A 16,662-nucleotide genomic window follows, 5' to 3' on the forward strand; every position below is an offset into this window, starting at 1 on the left:
CATTTCCTGGACAATTTAATCTTCTCATCCACTTTTGGGTGCATTGGATCTTTCTGGTCCCTCTCTGTGATAAGTCTCTATGAAGGGGCCTGCTTCTTCATTAATCTCAGTATACTGCATAAGGAAGTCAATTGATATCTGTGTTCTCAGATTGTTCAGACCCATCTTAGACATCCATTTAGAGTTGCCTTCAAGTAGCTCAGTCCTGGGGAGGAAACGAAAATGCTGACCACTCCCTCCTTTTCAGAGACACACAAATGTCTAAGAACTCCTAGCTTCACATTCAGCTTTCATACTTCCCCTCACCACACACAGCTTACCACAGGAAAACTTTGGCTAGTACTATGCGTGTGATTGTCAACAATTTTCCAAATTTGTTCTGAGTCCCATAGGACGTACACTTTTGGAATTTGGTAACCTTTTTTCTGTTTCTTGCCAGAAAAAAAGCTTCCCACTGTGACTCAGAAAAGGAGGGGTGGTGGATAATTGAAAATGCACTGTCACAAAGACCAGCTTCAGTGTATTTAACGTCATCTTTTTTGTTTTTTTCTAATTACTCTCAAGGAAAATTTTTCTATGTATTTAATATTTTTACTTTTTACTGATACTAATGGAATATTTTTTCTTATTTCCAGAAAAATCACAAAATAAAACCAACACCATAAGCTATGTCTCCATGAAAAAGACACTGAGTATTTTTAGGAAGGAATGAGAGTTGGACTGGAAAATGGAAAATTGGGACGGGTAAATGGGCAACTTAAAAAATTAGTAGGAATGGTTTATGAAGGATAATGGGACTTGGAGATGAGTTCTTATTGCAAAATATAAATGTAATACATCCGTGTTGTTTCAGAGAGGTCTGTGAAGCCGGCCAAGGATGTTGATCAATCTGCTTTGGGTGATGAAATTGCATTTTGGATAAGTAACTCACAATCTAATCCACTCTGCATTGGAGCATTCCTTATTTTGTGAAAAGATATTTACTCATGTATTTAATGAATTTAAGCAGAAAAAATCTGACAAGGAAATGCATTTTATATTTATTCACTTATTTCACAGGAGAGTAGTGATATAAGAACTTTTGGCATTTGTTTTCAGTTTGACTTTTGTTTTTTTCAGCTTTAATATGAACTTCTCTTTTTCAGCAGACTCTGCCCACTTCAGGAGTTTCAGTCCCTGAGGTGCGTAAGCAAAAAAAAAAACAAAGCAAAAAACTTCACACTTGGAATTATAGGTCATTATACATCTCATGTTGTTAGAAAGAACATTTGTGGCTATATCAGTGACCTACTAATATCAGTTTTATGGTTTATTTTGTCTCATATAATGATATTTGGAATTGGGGACCTTGATATTTTCATGATGGGATAGACTTGAAACTGTTCCAGTCTCCATTTGTGACAAACATTAGGAAAGCAAAAAGTTATGTAAAACAAAGTTTACAGAGAATAATGAAAGTTACTTTGCAAAGAGTTTTGTCCTGTGTATAAGAATAGCATCATTCCTATGTGTCAAGTTAAAATGTAAATACCTTACAGAAAACCCAAATAGTTCAATCCCCTGTACCATTAAAATATAGTTTTCAATGCTAGTAGGTTGGGAAACTCTTGTTCACTTTGAAATGTCTGTCACTTTAAAAAGAGTACTTCTGCATTTATCACTTAGCATATACCATTATATAGAAAGTCATTGGAATAAAATGTAGTGACAGAATAAATGACTTTTATTTTGAAAATAAATGTAGGCATTGCCACATCATTTATTTTTAGTAAAGTGTTAGCATTACCTTTGCATTTACAAAGCAAAGCCTCCACATTTTTCTGTGACCCTATCCTATTTGATTGTTTTTATCTTTAAAAGATATGCTCAAATGGTATTGTTTCCCTTAAAACTATAATTTGAATCTGCTTGCTTAGGAGAGGTATTATTTATAATATATGAATACTATATAAGACTGTGAATTTATTTAGAGGAACACATATAATTGCACGAAAAAGTATTAAACTTTCTCCCCTGCCCCCTAAAGTTTTTGAGTCAGTGTAGACTGCCTCATGAAACTTAAAAAATTCATTTTGTAATCAGAGATATACTTAAAAATATACTGGAGATATGCTTGAAAAATAATGCTTCTAATCTAAGAGAAATATTAAACTATTTTTGTATGCTTTAAGTCCATTGATACCATTATCATAGTTATTATAAAAATAAAAATGTTGAATTACACACTTAAGCAACAAAAGTACTTGGAAAGTGTATCACTTAGTTTAATTATTTAAGTGTAAGATAATCAATTTTGTATATTCAGGGGTTTGAGTTTATTTTTGCCCCTATCATAGCGCATCAAGTGAATATAGGCACTGTATTTGAGATTTAAAGTTTTTCTCTTTAGACTTGTTACTCTCCATAGGTGTCCCATATTCAACTGTATAATCTATATCATATATAGATAGAATAAATAGACCAAAATTGTAGTTTTCATAATATGCTTTTCTCATTTGTAAAAAAAAAAAAAAAAAAATTCTTCTTCTGTAAAGTAACTTCCTACACTAATTTTTTTTTTCTGGCGTGTTATATTGATTTATATTATCTTTTCACCATCTTATATTAACTTTTCACCATCCTCTGAGGTATGTATGCACACACATACTTTTAGAAAGTCACTACCATAATACAGGTAAACAGCCCAAAGTAAAAGATTTTGACAAGGTCCTTCTCATTCCTAAATTTCATTTCTTCCAATCAGGATTTCTTGAACAGAAATCTTGTAAGTGGTTTATACCTGGTATGAAATTATCCTAAGAGAAAATATTCACAGCATGTGTGATGTGTGAAAACCAGGACTTGGGGATCAAGTTGCAAACTGTACCTCCAGGTTTAGTTGGGGAGTAGCACTTCCAGGTACTTGAGACTAGCTGTCATTCTAATTTTTTGCTTCCCATCTGCCCCAAAAGACCCCACCTGGATCATTACACCACTCATTCCCAGTTATGGTGATTGAATGGACACATAAAGTACTACAAAGTAAATGAACTTCTTTCAAACACCCAACTTTAACTCCTATGATCTAAGCAGCATATGCATGATAACTTAATGATAACATATAACAATATACCTATTTTATATTTTAAAAATCACTGCCATTTACTAAGTGCCTATTTTATGCCAGTACCTTTATTTACATTTTCTCAATTTATCATCACACAAATCTTCTCGTTTTATAGATGAATTAATTGGTGGCTTAGAGATAGTAAATAACTTGCCCAAGTTTGCACAGCAAGTAAGAGACAAAGCTGAATTAACATAAGAAAAAAAAAAAGAAAAAAAAAAAGAGACAAAGCTGGGATTTGGCCTCCAAGCCCATATTTATGCCTTTGCCCTACTAAAGTAGTTTTTGTTTTTAGTAAGCCCTTACTTAACTAAATTAAAAAAAGGAATGAAAATCTTTATATCAATTATATTTATGTTTAAAACTGTATAAATTATTTTTTTTAAATCAAGAGTACTTTGCTATGCAGCAATAATAAATTTTGCTGCAACTTCCAAGGATTCCTAGCAGACTTAGAGTCTTTGCCATTTTCCAAAGGAATTAGTTTCTCTCGGCAGGAAACTACTCCAATTTCACAATAAGGTCACAACAATTAAAAGTGCAGCTTTGCAGCTGTCAGCCTTGCCTTCTTAGAGCCCGTAACCCTTATAAGCAGCAATGAATTTGGGGACAGTTCTGCTTCGGTGAGATCTTTTATACTGGGAATATCCAAGTGTTGCCCCAGGTTCAAATTCTAGAGTTTCTGGGAAATTCTTGTGGCCTAGCTTCAGTGGCAGAAAAGGCTAAGTCTCCATCCAGGTGAGTGGGGCTGTAGCAGATAAAGCGAGTTCCAGGACTCAAGTGAAGGACGCGGTGGCAGCGATGCACCCCCTCCCCACCCTTTTTGTGGCTTTGTACCAATCAAGGTGCTTGGCTGCTGCCTGCCTGTCTCTCATGCTGAGATTGGACAAAAAGGAGAAAACCCTGTGCTTGAGGTAATCATCACTTGCTGCTGGTAGTTTGTGAGTGATCGATAACAGCAGGCAGAGATATTGTGGTACACATCCCTTTTGTGAAAGCAGTTTTCAGCAATGCACAAATACTCTACCTCTGAGAATCAGCATGATATAAAAAAAAATTTTTTTTTTAGAACACATATTTAAAGTGAGGTCTTTTTATGTCATTTATTTCATCTTTCTCTTTTCTATGAATGGTCTTTTCGGCTTTTCTTCTTTGTTAATTATGGTGATTATTCTTTTGGAATTCTATTACAATGTATTATTCCCCAGTTAAGATCTGTTGTGCTACTGATAGACTCTAAGGATCACAAAACATTAAATTCTATATTTAAAATGTCTGCATAGCAAACACAAATGGTTGATATTTGAAAATGCTGAAATAATATTTTATAATTCAGTTATGTTTTCTATATTATTTTTTGTGGTTAGAGTAGTTCTTTTCAGTGTTTGAATAATTTCTATTGATTAAAGAAATAATTTTCCAACTTTTTTTATATCTGGGATAATTTTTCTGGCAGAACAAAATTTGCCTTAATTATAATAAGGTACTTTATTCTGTGATTTAGAGCCCAAAAACTTAAAAAAAAAAAAAAAAGAAAAGAAAAAGCAGAAGGTGGGGTGGTGAACACTGCCCCTGTTACCAGAGAGCAATTTGATCCTTAACAACGATGCAAAATCAGGTTGGTGATCTCTTCCTGAAACTTTTCAATAATTTCAACCCCGGGAGTAAGTCTCTTAAATACCATAATAGAGTTCTGCCATTCAGAATTAATTAACCCCCAAAACAGGCTAGTGAAATTTTTGTGGCCAGCAGATCTTTCAGGGGTGCAATTGCTCCCCCCTTCCTGTCCCTCATGTAAAATAGGAAAGAAGTAAAGATTTTCTCAGTGGAAATAGGAAAAGGTATCCAACTATCCTACTGTGAGCTTATGCTGCTTAAATAAAGTATAGTGAATATCTCAGAGACTTCTATACAATTTGGAAATAAAAGTAAAACAAATGAGTGTAATAAAAAGAAAACTCTGGGGAAAATTAAATGCTTATGAGTTTCTCCTGTTTAAAATTTTCAGCCTTGATTAATTCCACAAATTTTACCCAGTAGGCATATTTCCCCCCAAAAAAAGAAACCACTTGGTTTTCTTGTTGTGTGCGTGTGTGTTTAAACAAATGTTTACTATTTTAGTATTACCTAAATTATATAATAAAATTCACACATTTATTTTGTGGTTTAAAGCCCAAACACTTAAAAGAACAAAAAACCGGAAGGTGACATGGTGAGCATTGCCACCTGTTACCAGAGAGCAATTTTATCCTTAATAACAATGCAAAATCAGATCGGTGAGCTCTTCATGAAGCTTTCTGACAACTTCAGGATAGACCGAAGATTTTTCTGTTAACTTGTTATATACCTCTTTCTTATAATTTTAGATTTCAAAAATAATGCCTTAGTTGAACATTCAATTTAGGATTTAAAATTTTGTTTTTATATTTTACAAAGGCTTCTATAAAGCATTTGTTTCGACTCCAATTTACTCAGAAAGGTGACTCCCTGAAGAGACCTGAAGCTACTTAATCAACTGCTTTCTGCTAGCTGGAGATTCTTATCAGCAAAGGAATTCCCCTAGCTATGAGCATAGCTAAGAATAAAATCATGTTCATAGATGATGTGGTAGCTCTTTACAGACATACACTTAACATGTCTTAAACTTCCAACACTACAAATATAAATAGTTTGGTCATAAATACCCAGTTCCAATGTGACCAACCAACATAAATTATACTTAATTCTTGTAAACTAAACATTTTAGAAATTAAATGCCAAATAGCAATTGTTGGATTATATGGCAGACTACAAGGTATATAAGGTATGATAGAATATAAGGTACATAAGATAATGTATATCTTCTACACTGTAGATTTTTATAGAGTATTGTTACCATGTCATATATACCTGCATGCAAGAATCCAGAAAGAAATTATTCCCTTACTTTCCACCAGTATTACATTTTTGAACTCTTAATGCAAGCTATGGATTTTCAGTTGTAAACATTGAGCCCTACTTATTTAAACATATACTTAAGTGTAACTAAGTGTAATTTTTTCATATACATGCACTTGGAAATATAATAAACACTTCGCATAATTGTACTACTAATGAGCACCCTAATGGGAGAGCCACACTTTGTTATTCATAATAACTTTCATTTATTGAGCACATATTCTAATACAGGAACAATGTTAGGAATTTATGTATTTTCTCTTAAACCTTACACAACTCTGAGAAATAGGTATTACTAACTCCATTTTAAATAGGAGTTTACGTTCTCTAAGATTACATAATATTTAAGTAGCAGAGATGGGATTCAGCTCAGGCTTTCTGACTCCAAACCTCATCCACTCTTTCTATGCATTATACTCTTAACTCTCTATGGATAAAATTATAATTTGCAAGTTTAGAAAGAATGATCTATCTTTAAAAAAATCAATATTTTTGCCAGAAATTATACTTATATGAAAGTAAATCATTCCCCAAAGAATGTGAATTTCAGGAATCCTATTACACCATCCATTTTTAACCACACAAAAATATAGTCAGTGATTGTACACCCTGAAATTGCAAGGTAAATGGACTATACTGATTAGCATCTATATTGGTCTGAGAAGTTTTCTGATCCATTTGGTCCTAATATAGTTAAAAAGAGCTTTATTGGGGGGCACCTCGGTGGCTCAGTTGGTTAAGCGTCCGACGTCTGATATCTCAGGGTGTGAGTTCAAGCCTGGTGTTGGGCTCCACACCTGGGCGTAGAGCCCACTTAAAAAAAAAGAGCTTTGCTTTTAAGTCCAGTTAAAATATGTTCCAAAATGACTGAAAGTGAAATGATGCTCTATAAAGCAAATATAGGGACCAGAAAATATATTCACTCAAGTATTTAAGCACACATGGAAGATAGTGCTATTAGATCAGAACAACTTTTCATACCAAGCCTAGACATGACCCTCTCAATACAATATTTCAGGCACTTAAAATTTTTTTAATGTTGATTCATTTATTTCTCCATTCATTTATCCTTACTTTTGTCAGGCACTGATTTAGGATCTGATGTATAACAGTGAAGCAAACAAAGCACTTTCTCTTATGGAGCTTTGACTAAAGTGGGGAAAGACCAGCATTAAACTAGTTAAATGAAAAACATTTCAGGTTGTAATAAATTTTATATATATTACATAGAGATAATATGTAATTGTATATATAAATATATTTTTTATGTTTTTATAAAAGGAGGCTAAAGGGAATAGAGAAGCCTACCTGACATTTGAACAGAAATCTAAAGTAAGTGAGGAGCAAGCCCAACAAATATACAGAAAAGAGCTTTCCAGCAGAGCGAAGAGTGATTGCCAAAGCTCTGAATTAAGAGCATACTTGTGATCAAGGAATAATGAGAGTGGAGTGAAATAGGATGAGTATAGCTGTTGTATAGAGAACCTACTATAGGGAGACAAAGATGGAAGCAGATTGACCCATTAGCTGATGGCTACAATAATCCAGGCAAAGAAGAAAATAGGCCTAAAGTATGTAATAATGGAAGTGGTGAGTCATCATCCAGTTTGGGATTTGTTTTCAAGGAGGATAGGCAGGAAATTAAAGAAAAAAAAGTTTTGGATATTTTAGGACCAATGTATGTTTTAGACACTCATGGAAAGCTCGAAAGGGCATTTTTTTTAAAGATTTTATTTATTTATTTGAGAGAGAGAATGAGACAGAGAGAGAGAGCATGAGAGGGGGGAGGATCAGAGGGAGAAGCAGACTCCCTGCTGAGCAGGGAGTCCGATGCGGGACTCGATCCTGGGACTCCAGGATCATGACCTGAGCCGAAGGCAGTCGCTTAACCAACTGAGCCACCCAGGCACCCCTAGAAAGGGCATTTGTATATAGGAGTTAAAGTTCAAGGGAGAAATCTGAACGGGAACTATAACTTTAGAAGTCCTCCTTATGAAGTTGAAATTCAGAGCCTTGGGATTTAATGAAGCTACCTAGGGAGTGAGTGTAGAGAGTGAAGTTGAGACGTTCAAGGAAGAGGTTAAATGTTATGGACCATAAATCTGGAGGAAGAACAATGGAAGAGCCTCTGAGGAAGCAGTTAGTCAAGTAAGAAGAGAGCTAAAAGTAAGAGAAAGATGTGTTCAGAAGCCCAGCGAGGCAAGGTTCAAGAGGGAGGAAGAAGTCAATTCTGTCAAATGCTGCTAAAAAGTGGAAAAGATGAAGGCTGACCAATAGATGTGACAATGAGTAGGTCATTGATGATTTTAAGAAGAGCAGATTTGGTGGATTAATGGTGAAAAAAGCTTTGGGGTTGGGTCGGAGAGAGTGATAGGAGGGGAAAATAGAAACAGGAAGCGGACAACTACAAGAAATGTTTCCACTATGGTGAGCAAAGGAATTAGCTGGGATGGAATGTGTGTTTTAAATTTTATGCTACCCTGGATATAAGTAGCAGCTTAAGAGTTCATCATGTATGCATTTTCGATATTACCTGTATTTATAAGCATTATTTTTAGTGCTCAATAATAATTTTTTGTAACCCTATATTATTTATTTCTACCATTCCTTATGAAAATGATTCGCTTTAGTGGTCCTTGAGACTTCTGAATCAGAACAGTCCTAGTTGGGCACATAGGGGGAATGCCATCTGGTTTTCTTTCTCATAGTCTCTTTAACTGGTATTTTTATTAGGTATCTATCATATGGACTAAGCCAGTAAAAACCGGCAGCATTCTTAGTATTCAGTAGGAACTCCAAATTAGGAATGTGGGCCCAAGTTTGTAGCCACAAAAGTTTTCTTTGTGTTGGCCTTTTTAGTAAAACAACATTCTTAACAAAAGATTTCCTCCTTATAGGAAAGACAAGCAACGGTGAAAAAGGAAAAAGGTGGTTCCCAGCAATCAAACAAAGTGACAGATAAGAACAAAATACAAAGAGCCAACTCTGTGACGGTGGATGGGCAAGGCCTACAGGTATGACTTTTTAAATCCAAATTTGAGTAGTTTTCACATTTGTAATTTCTGTGCTCTTGCACACATATGTCCAGCTAGCAACACATTTATTTAATGTGCAGATTAGCTCAGCAGGGGACTTTGGAAAGATCTTTATTACTTTATCAAGATGTCAGTTTTATATTTGATTGACAGAGTACCACTCCAGTTATATTAATCACTTCTGATGTTCTCTGCATTTGAACTCAGGTTGGTAAGAGATCTTTTGTCAATCTGAAGGTTTTGCAAATATCACTAAATATACACATTTTTATATGCATACATGTTATTTATTTACAAGTTTACTTTCTTCATATATATTGTTTATATATTTGAAAGAGTCATTTTGGTGGCAAAAAATGTTGAGGAAAAATAAAATGAATTTCATGTGTGTGGATACTTTTGTTCCTAAGTAAATAATAAAATAAAGGCTTTATTATGATTTATCCATATCTTCTGAAGTTTAAATTCAAAATTGAAAGCCCATATATATTTCTAGTTTAAGTAAACACAAATAGCTCAAAATCATGTTTTTAGTACTTTAAAAACCTTTAATATCCCTAGGATCTCTGACATCGGGAGTAAGATTTCTTTCAGTCTGCATTATAAGACATTCTGTAGATTGTATGTATTGTATTTATTTGCCTCTGTTTCTCACTCCGACATAAAAACATTCAGTGAAGTTGGCTGCATTAATGAAATTGTGAGTTCATTTTTGTTTTTTGCTTTTTTACCTATACATTTCTCTCTTCTGATTTTCATTTCCTTTCTTTATCAGTATGCTTCAAGTTTCATGTTCTCCGGGAAAATTTACCAACCACTTACCAAACAAAAATATATTTTATCACATACTTGCCTTCAATATACATAATTTTGTATTTTTGTTTTTCATTTATTATTTTATCTGTGATATGATGGATTATGTGTTTTATATCCCTTAATTTGGAAGCAGAGTTCAGAGCACATAGAGTTGCCTAAATGCATGTTTCCTCATTATTTTCAATATCTCATTGAAAATTTAATAATAATTGCTTAAATATTGATAACCAGATTACTGATTTGTTCTGATCTAATAAAACACATTGTGAATAGAAATTTTTTAAATAATTATTAAACTCAAATATAAAAAGAAAATTCTAAATGATAAAATTATTATACTGGTTAGAAAGTTTAGAAATTAATTATCAAAAGAATAAACCAGGACCTACACTTTTTGTAGTCATCTCTGTATGTTTAGCAATCTCATAGAGACTCAGATATGAAGTCTATTTACTTTGATAGCAAAAAAAAAAAAAAAGGATGGCAAAAAAAATTTAAGTGGTCCTGTAAAATTTTTAGTGAAAAAAAACATTGATAAATTTAGTACTTCAGTTACAAATATTGATTAGTTAAATCTTTAGTCACTCTGAGTTCCAGTGGTGAAAATATCAGAAAAGAAAATTAATTTTGAAATTCAAGTACATTTCACACATGGCTAGACATTTTTCTTTTTTTTTTTTTTTTTAAAGATTTTATTTATTTATTTGAGAGAGAGAGAATGAGAGAGAGCGAGTACATGAGAGGGGGGAGGGTCAGAGGGAGAAGCAGACTCCCTGCCGAGCAGGGAGCCCGATGCGGGACTCAATCCAGGGACTCCAGGATCATGACCTGAGCCGAAGGCAGTCGCTCAACCAACTGAGCCACCCAGGCGCCCTAGACATTTTTCAATATGAAAGGGAAACATGTACATTTGTTAAACAGTATTGCTAGACACCATGAGAGTATTTTATGTCTATTAAGTAAATGAATCCTCTCAAACATAGGAGATAAATATTCTTAATTCTCTCAATAATCATATGACGAATGTCATCATTATTTTCACCACTTTCAAAATGTTCAAAGGTAAAGTTATTCCCAGGGCCTCACAGTTAGTTTGTAAACCCAAAGTCGAATAAGGACCACCATCTGGCTCAGAGTGTGTGTGTCTTACTCTTAGAATACCCGGTCTCCTTGGTTAAAAAAGTTTAACAGGTATATAAATGCTAACTCTCTGACCACCTTGTTCTGACCACCTGCCTTTCTCTTTGAATATATTGCATCTCTCAAACCAGATAATAACTTTCCATAACTTTCTTTTGCATGTGAATTTATCTGGGAAAGTTGTTAGTAAGCATAGGGTAGACATCAGCCCTTATAAAACAGCATTAAATAAATACCATGATTATTATCATCATAATTTTTTTGAATTATAACTGTTGGTTTATAATCATGTGCAACAGTCTGTTTCACCTCAGCAGTATGGACTGAACTGTGATACACATATCTATTCACATAATTTTGAGGAAAATATAAAAAAGGTAAAAGAATCAATTATTGGATAACTAATATGAGGTAGAAAAAAGAATTTTGTTGTGGTAATCAACTTTAAAGTTATAAAATGGTTGTTCTTTATCAGGAAAGGTAAAAAGATATGCCAGAAAATTAATTTTTCTGTGAGTTTAAAAAAATGTATATCATGAAAAAGCATTGAGTTGCAGCCTGGTTTGCATGTAAGTCCATGACAGAAGAGATCTACACTGCTTAAAGAAGACTATTAATCATAGTTAAGCACATTCATCATACTTCTTTCCAGCTAACCAGCATAATGATCAGGATTATTATTTCTAATTAGAGGAAGTAATAGATCATGTATAACCTTAGGATGAGTCTCATTAATTAACCCGGGTCCTAGGGGACTTCAAATAGAGGTGGTTAGGCACTCTGTCTTTGTCACTGCTCACACCATAGGTTTACACTTAATACATATGATCAAATGTAATTGAAACTACAATTTCTAACAGGCCTGAGATGTAGAAATGCAGATAATTATTCACATGTGAACAAACAAGTGAAACAGAACCATTGTGTAAACTGTATTAAACTGAAGTTACCTTGTCCCTAATTATTCTCTGAGAAAAATTTCCAAATAAAAGGGTCACTTGAGAACCAAAAAGTCTAGTTTGTAATACTCTTAACACCAGAAAAAATGGGGAACCTTTATATTTAAACACTTAAAACCGAGCCAGTGCCATCCTCTACCACAACTGCTTCTCCCTGTTCTTATTGTCTTTCTTATTTGCATTATCTCATTCTCATAATCACCAAGACTGTAAACAAACATATGTGTATATCTATCTATCATCTATCTATCTATCTATCTATCTATCTATCTATCTATCTATCTATCTATATCCATGTGTACTATATACAACTATATAGTGTGTGTATACAATTAGTTCCCTTTATTTGACTGATGTGTGTGTGTACATACTTGTGCATGCATGTGTGCCCCTTGACTACTTTAGGATCCTCAAACCATTTGGCTCTTCCATAATTAGCTCTTCATTGTCATTTAACTCCCTAAGTCCAGAATTATTATTCTACACTTTAATACGATATCCTTTAAACTGAGTCCTGTTCCCAACTTATAATGTGTTAGATTATAAATAATATGGGGAAAAAATGGAGCTCAGTAATAAGTGTCAAGACTGAGAGTTAGAGTTTTCTCTAATTTTAAGTAACATGGTCAGATTGGGCCTCATTAAAATGTGGTATTTGAGTAAAGACTTAGGTGAGTCCTTTGATATCTTAGGTGAGTCTGTGGATATCTAGGGGATGGTCAGCCCTAAGATAGGTGCATGCCTGGTAAGTTCTAGGATCAACAAGAACAACTGCATGGTTAGAGCAGGCTGAGCAATATGGAAACTGGTGAAGAGTACTTTAGAGAAGTAATAGGAGCTAGATGCTACAGAGCCTTCAAGGTCTGCATAAGAACTTTGACTTTCCATCTGAAAGTGATGGCAAAACATAACATGATCCTGACTAAAATGTTGAAAGGCTTACCCCTGTTGAGGTTAGATTGTTAGGGAGCAAAGAGTCGAGTTTGGAGATAGCCATCAGTTATTTAGGGTTTATAGGATGGAGGCATATCCAGTGTAGAGCAGGGGAGGTGAAGAGATGCTCCATATATTTTGAAGACAGAGTCAACAGGATATGCTGATAGATCAGATATAGGGCTTATTAGAAATTAGGGAATTAGGGACATCTCTTAAGATGTTTGGCCGATTCACCTGAAATGATAGAGTTGCCATTGACTGAAATAGAGAAGGGTCTGGGTGAATAGGTTTTAGAGAGAAATTTTTGGTGCTGTTAGACATCTAAATGGAGATGTTTAAGTAGGCAGACAGATATGTGAATCTAGAATTGAGGGCAGAGGGTAGATATAAATTTGGAAGTTAAAGGCATATTGATGGCACTTAAAACCCTCAGATAAAATAAGATTACCAAGGGAGAGAATATATAGATAAAGGAATTGTTAAACTGGAACCTAAAACCAGTCTGACTCAAGTCATGCCTTTTAATATTTACTATATGAAATAACTCTTTTATGTGAGTAAATAAGTTTTCACAGGATTAGCTCTTTCTCTATAGAGAAGAATCCAGTATAAACTGTCAACTCTTGGAAAGTCCTTTGTACCCAATTTATAACTATTCTTCAAGTTTTCAAGTGTCTTGAACATTTTTCCCTTTGTCAATATTTTCTGTGCTATACTGTATTCCCTATCTCGATGTATCTTAAAAACTGGTCTGAGAAGCCCAGGGCTCTGTGGAGATGCCTCAAGCACAATGGTGGGATGATGGGAGGCTGAGAGTAGGTTCAGGGTTCTTTCATGCTTCAAACAGAGCAACTTACCTTTCATCTGTCTCATATACTGTTCCACTTAAGATTATTTCAAATGCTGTATAAATATTTACTTCCAAGAACAAATAGGTTTAGGCTGACAGAATTATTTTATATATGTATGTTTTAGTTTTCCCTCCCATTCCACCAAAATCTGTAACAAAAAGGGTACAATATTTTAGGACAGCAGTAAGTCAGTGTTTAAAATACTGAATTTTAGGGGCGCCTGGGTGGCTCAGTCGTTAAGCGTCTGCCTTCGGCTCAGGTCATGATCCCAGGGTCCTGGGATCAAGCCCCACATCAGGCTCTCTGCTCCACGGGAAGCCTGCTTCTTCCTCTCCCACTCCCCTGCTTGTGTTCCCTCTCTCGCTGTGTCTCTCTCTGTCAAATAAATAAATAAAATCTTTAAAAAAAAATACTGAATTTTACATGTTATTTCAAAATTTTATATGCAGTAAAAATGGAAAATTCATCATATTAAAGATATATTAGATATAGATCAAAGAGAATTAGTAAACTTGAATATAAGATTGATATATTAGTGCAATTTAATTCCTGGATCCCATTCAGGTTTTACCAGTTGTCCCAATAATGGCTCTTATAACACAAGCAGCTAGTACAGAATCATATAAATTTCCTGGTTTTGACAGTTGTGTTGTGTTTATATAAGAGAATGTTCTTGTGTATAGGTTATCCTAAAGTAAACAAGAGTGATAAAATACCATTTTGGCAACTCAGTCTCAAATGGTTGGGAAAAAAAATGTTATTTGAACAGTCCTTTTAACTTTTCTGTAAATTTGAAATTGTTTTAAAGTATAAAAAGAGGGGCGCCTGGGTGGCTCAGTCGTTAAGCGTCTGCCTTCTGTTCGGGTCATGATGCCAGGGTCCTGGGATTGAGCCCCGCATTGGGGCCCCTGCTTGGCGGGAAGCCTGCTTCTCCCTCTCCCACTCCCCCTGCTTGTGTCCCCTCTCTCTCTGTCAAATAAATAAATAAAATCTTTAAAAAAATAAAGTATAAAAATAAAAATATCACTTCAAAATATAAAAAAAATTATTGTAAGATATTTCCATAAAACTTTATTCATCGAAGTGAGATATACCAAGTTTCAGAAACTAAGAAAACTTTGTATTCTTTTAACCTCCTTAAGTTATTTTTGGTATAAATGATTTACATTACAATACAAATTAGCTCTGCTAGACTGAATTCTGAATTCTCTAAGTTCTTACCTGATTTTAACCTCTCTGGAAAACAAAATCTGGAAGCAAATAGATTGAATTAAGTAATTGAAATATCACATTAGTGATACCTATGTATTCTTTTTATCTCAGACTCTTTAAGTTACAAAAGGATTAACTGAAAATGATTATGCCCCTACTCAATAAGGAGAATAACATAATGTAAAATAAAATGAAATATAGAGTATCTTCAGGGATTTTGATATCAAGTTTCTGTTCTTCACTCGGGGTCTAGAAATATTTACAAGTTTGATGAAGTATAAAATTTCTAGGGGCGCCTGGGTAGCTCAGTCAGTTAAGCGTCTGCCTTCAGCTCAGGTCATGATCCCAGGGTCCTGGGATGGAGTCCCGTGTCGGGCTCCCTGCTCCGTGGGGAGTCTGCTTCTCCCTCTGCCTCTGCTGCTCCCGCTGCTTGTGCTCTCTCTCTCTCTCTCTCTAAAATAAATAAATAAAAATCTTTTTTAAAAAAAATTTCTATGCCTGGTTCCATTGGTATTCAATTCTGTGCCCTTGTGGATCTTGTCTCTCATACCAGTTATAATTAAGATCTGCAGTGTGTAACAGGGAAACAAAAATGAAAACAAATAAAACATAACAGTGGTTTAGACAAGATATGCATAAACTTTTCTTTCATGTAAATCAAGTCCAGAAGTAGAATCTCCAGAAATAGAGCTAATAAGACAGCTCCACATTTTTATCAGGGCTGGCACTATCTTTCCTGTCCTCCATCTGTTGTATCTTCAAGGTCACCTCATTGTCAAAGATGGCTGCCAGTCCTTATAATGTCAGATTTCATGCTGGCATCCAGAGGAAGATGACTAGAAGCTCTCACTCCTCTTTTGTGAAGATCATGTCTTGAGTCTCCATAAAACACTTCCGCATTAGTCACATTGGGCTGCTATAATAAAGTATCATAGATGGGTGGGTTCAACAACAGAACCCATTTATTTATCATTTATTTATCACAGTTCTCAAAGCTGGAAAACTCCAGATCGAGGTAACAAGTTACATTTTATTCTGAATCCTTTTCCCTTGGCTTAGAGGTGGCAGTGATCGCTCTGTGTGCTCACGTAACCTTCTTGTGTGTGCAGATGCGGGAGTAGATCTTTCTTTGATAAGGGTACTAATCCCATCATGAAGCTCCCACTCTCATGACTTCATCTAACCTTCCTTGCTTCCCAAAGGCCCTCTGTCTCCAAACGCCACCATGCTGCGGGGGTAGGGTTTCAACATAAAATTTGGGGAAACACAGTTCAGTCCATAGCAACTTCCAATTATAGAAAAAATATAGACACATTTTTTTTTCTACTTAGACTATTTATTTGCATTCTTACATGGCAAGACACCAAAAGTCACACCTTCTTAAAGCTCTTCAAAAGAAATACATATTTAAATGCTGCAAACAGCAACAGTGGTTTCCAAGATACAGGTGTGATGGGAGCTGCCAGTCTTTCAAAATTACCCTTTGCCCAGAGTTCTTTCTCTAAGGTTGATGAGGAATATGTGATAGTTGTGATAGTAGCAGTCTTTGACAGTAAGATTCTCCTCCTTACTTCAGGAGTATTAGTGCACAAAGAAGTTGTTTATTGTTAACTTGTCAGACTTGAAAATGACTATGCAATACTGCAGGTTTGGTGCTGTCAAATTTGAAA

At 34.7% G+C, this 16,662-nt stretch overlaps 1 protein-coding gene across 3 annotated transcripts in view; it reads left to right on the top strand.

Moving 5' to 3' along the window:
* DGKB (diacylglycerol kinase beta) overlaps window positions 1–16,662 on the top strand; it is a 725,959-nt gene that overhangs the window by 246,525 nt on the left and 462,772 nt on the right. For 2 of the 3 annotated variants that reach the window (XM_054505270.2, XM_064575197.1), the window contains 2 exons: window positions 1,149–1,181; window positions 8,941–9,057. In XM_054505270.2, the coding sequence (XP_054361245.1) occupies window positions 1,149–1,181; window positions 8,941–9,057 (150 nt within the window). The remainder of the gene's footprint in view (window positions 1–1,148; window positions 1,182–8,940; window positions 9,058–16,662) is intronic. The other variant, XM_064575198.1, reaches the window with a different exon arrangement.

The sequence above is a fragment of the Mirounga angustirostris genome, unplaced genomic scaffold (genome assembly GCF_029215605.1).
Source record: "Mirounga angustirostris isolate CCGP_5_RB_7025 unplaced genomic scaffold, mMirAng1.0.hap1 SCAF_12, whole genome shotgun sequence".
In the NCBI taxonomy this organism is placed as follows: Eukaryota; Metazoa; Chordata; class Mammalia; order Carnivora; family Phocidae; genus Mirounga; species Mirounga angustirostris.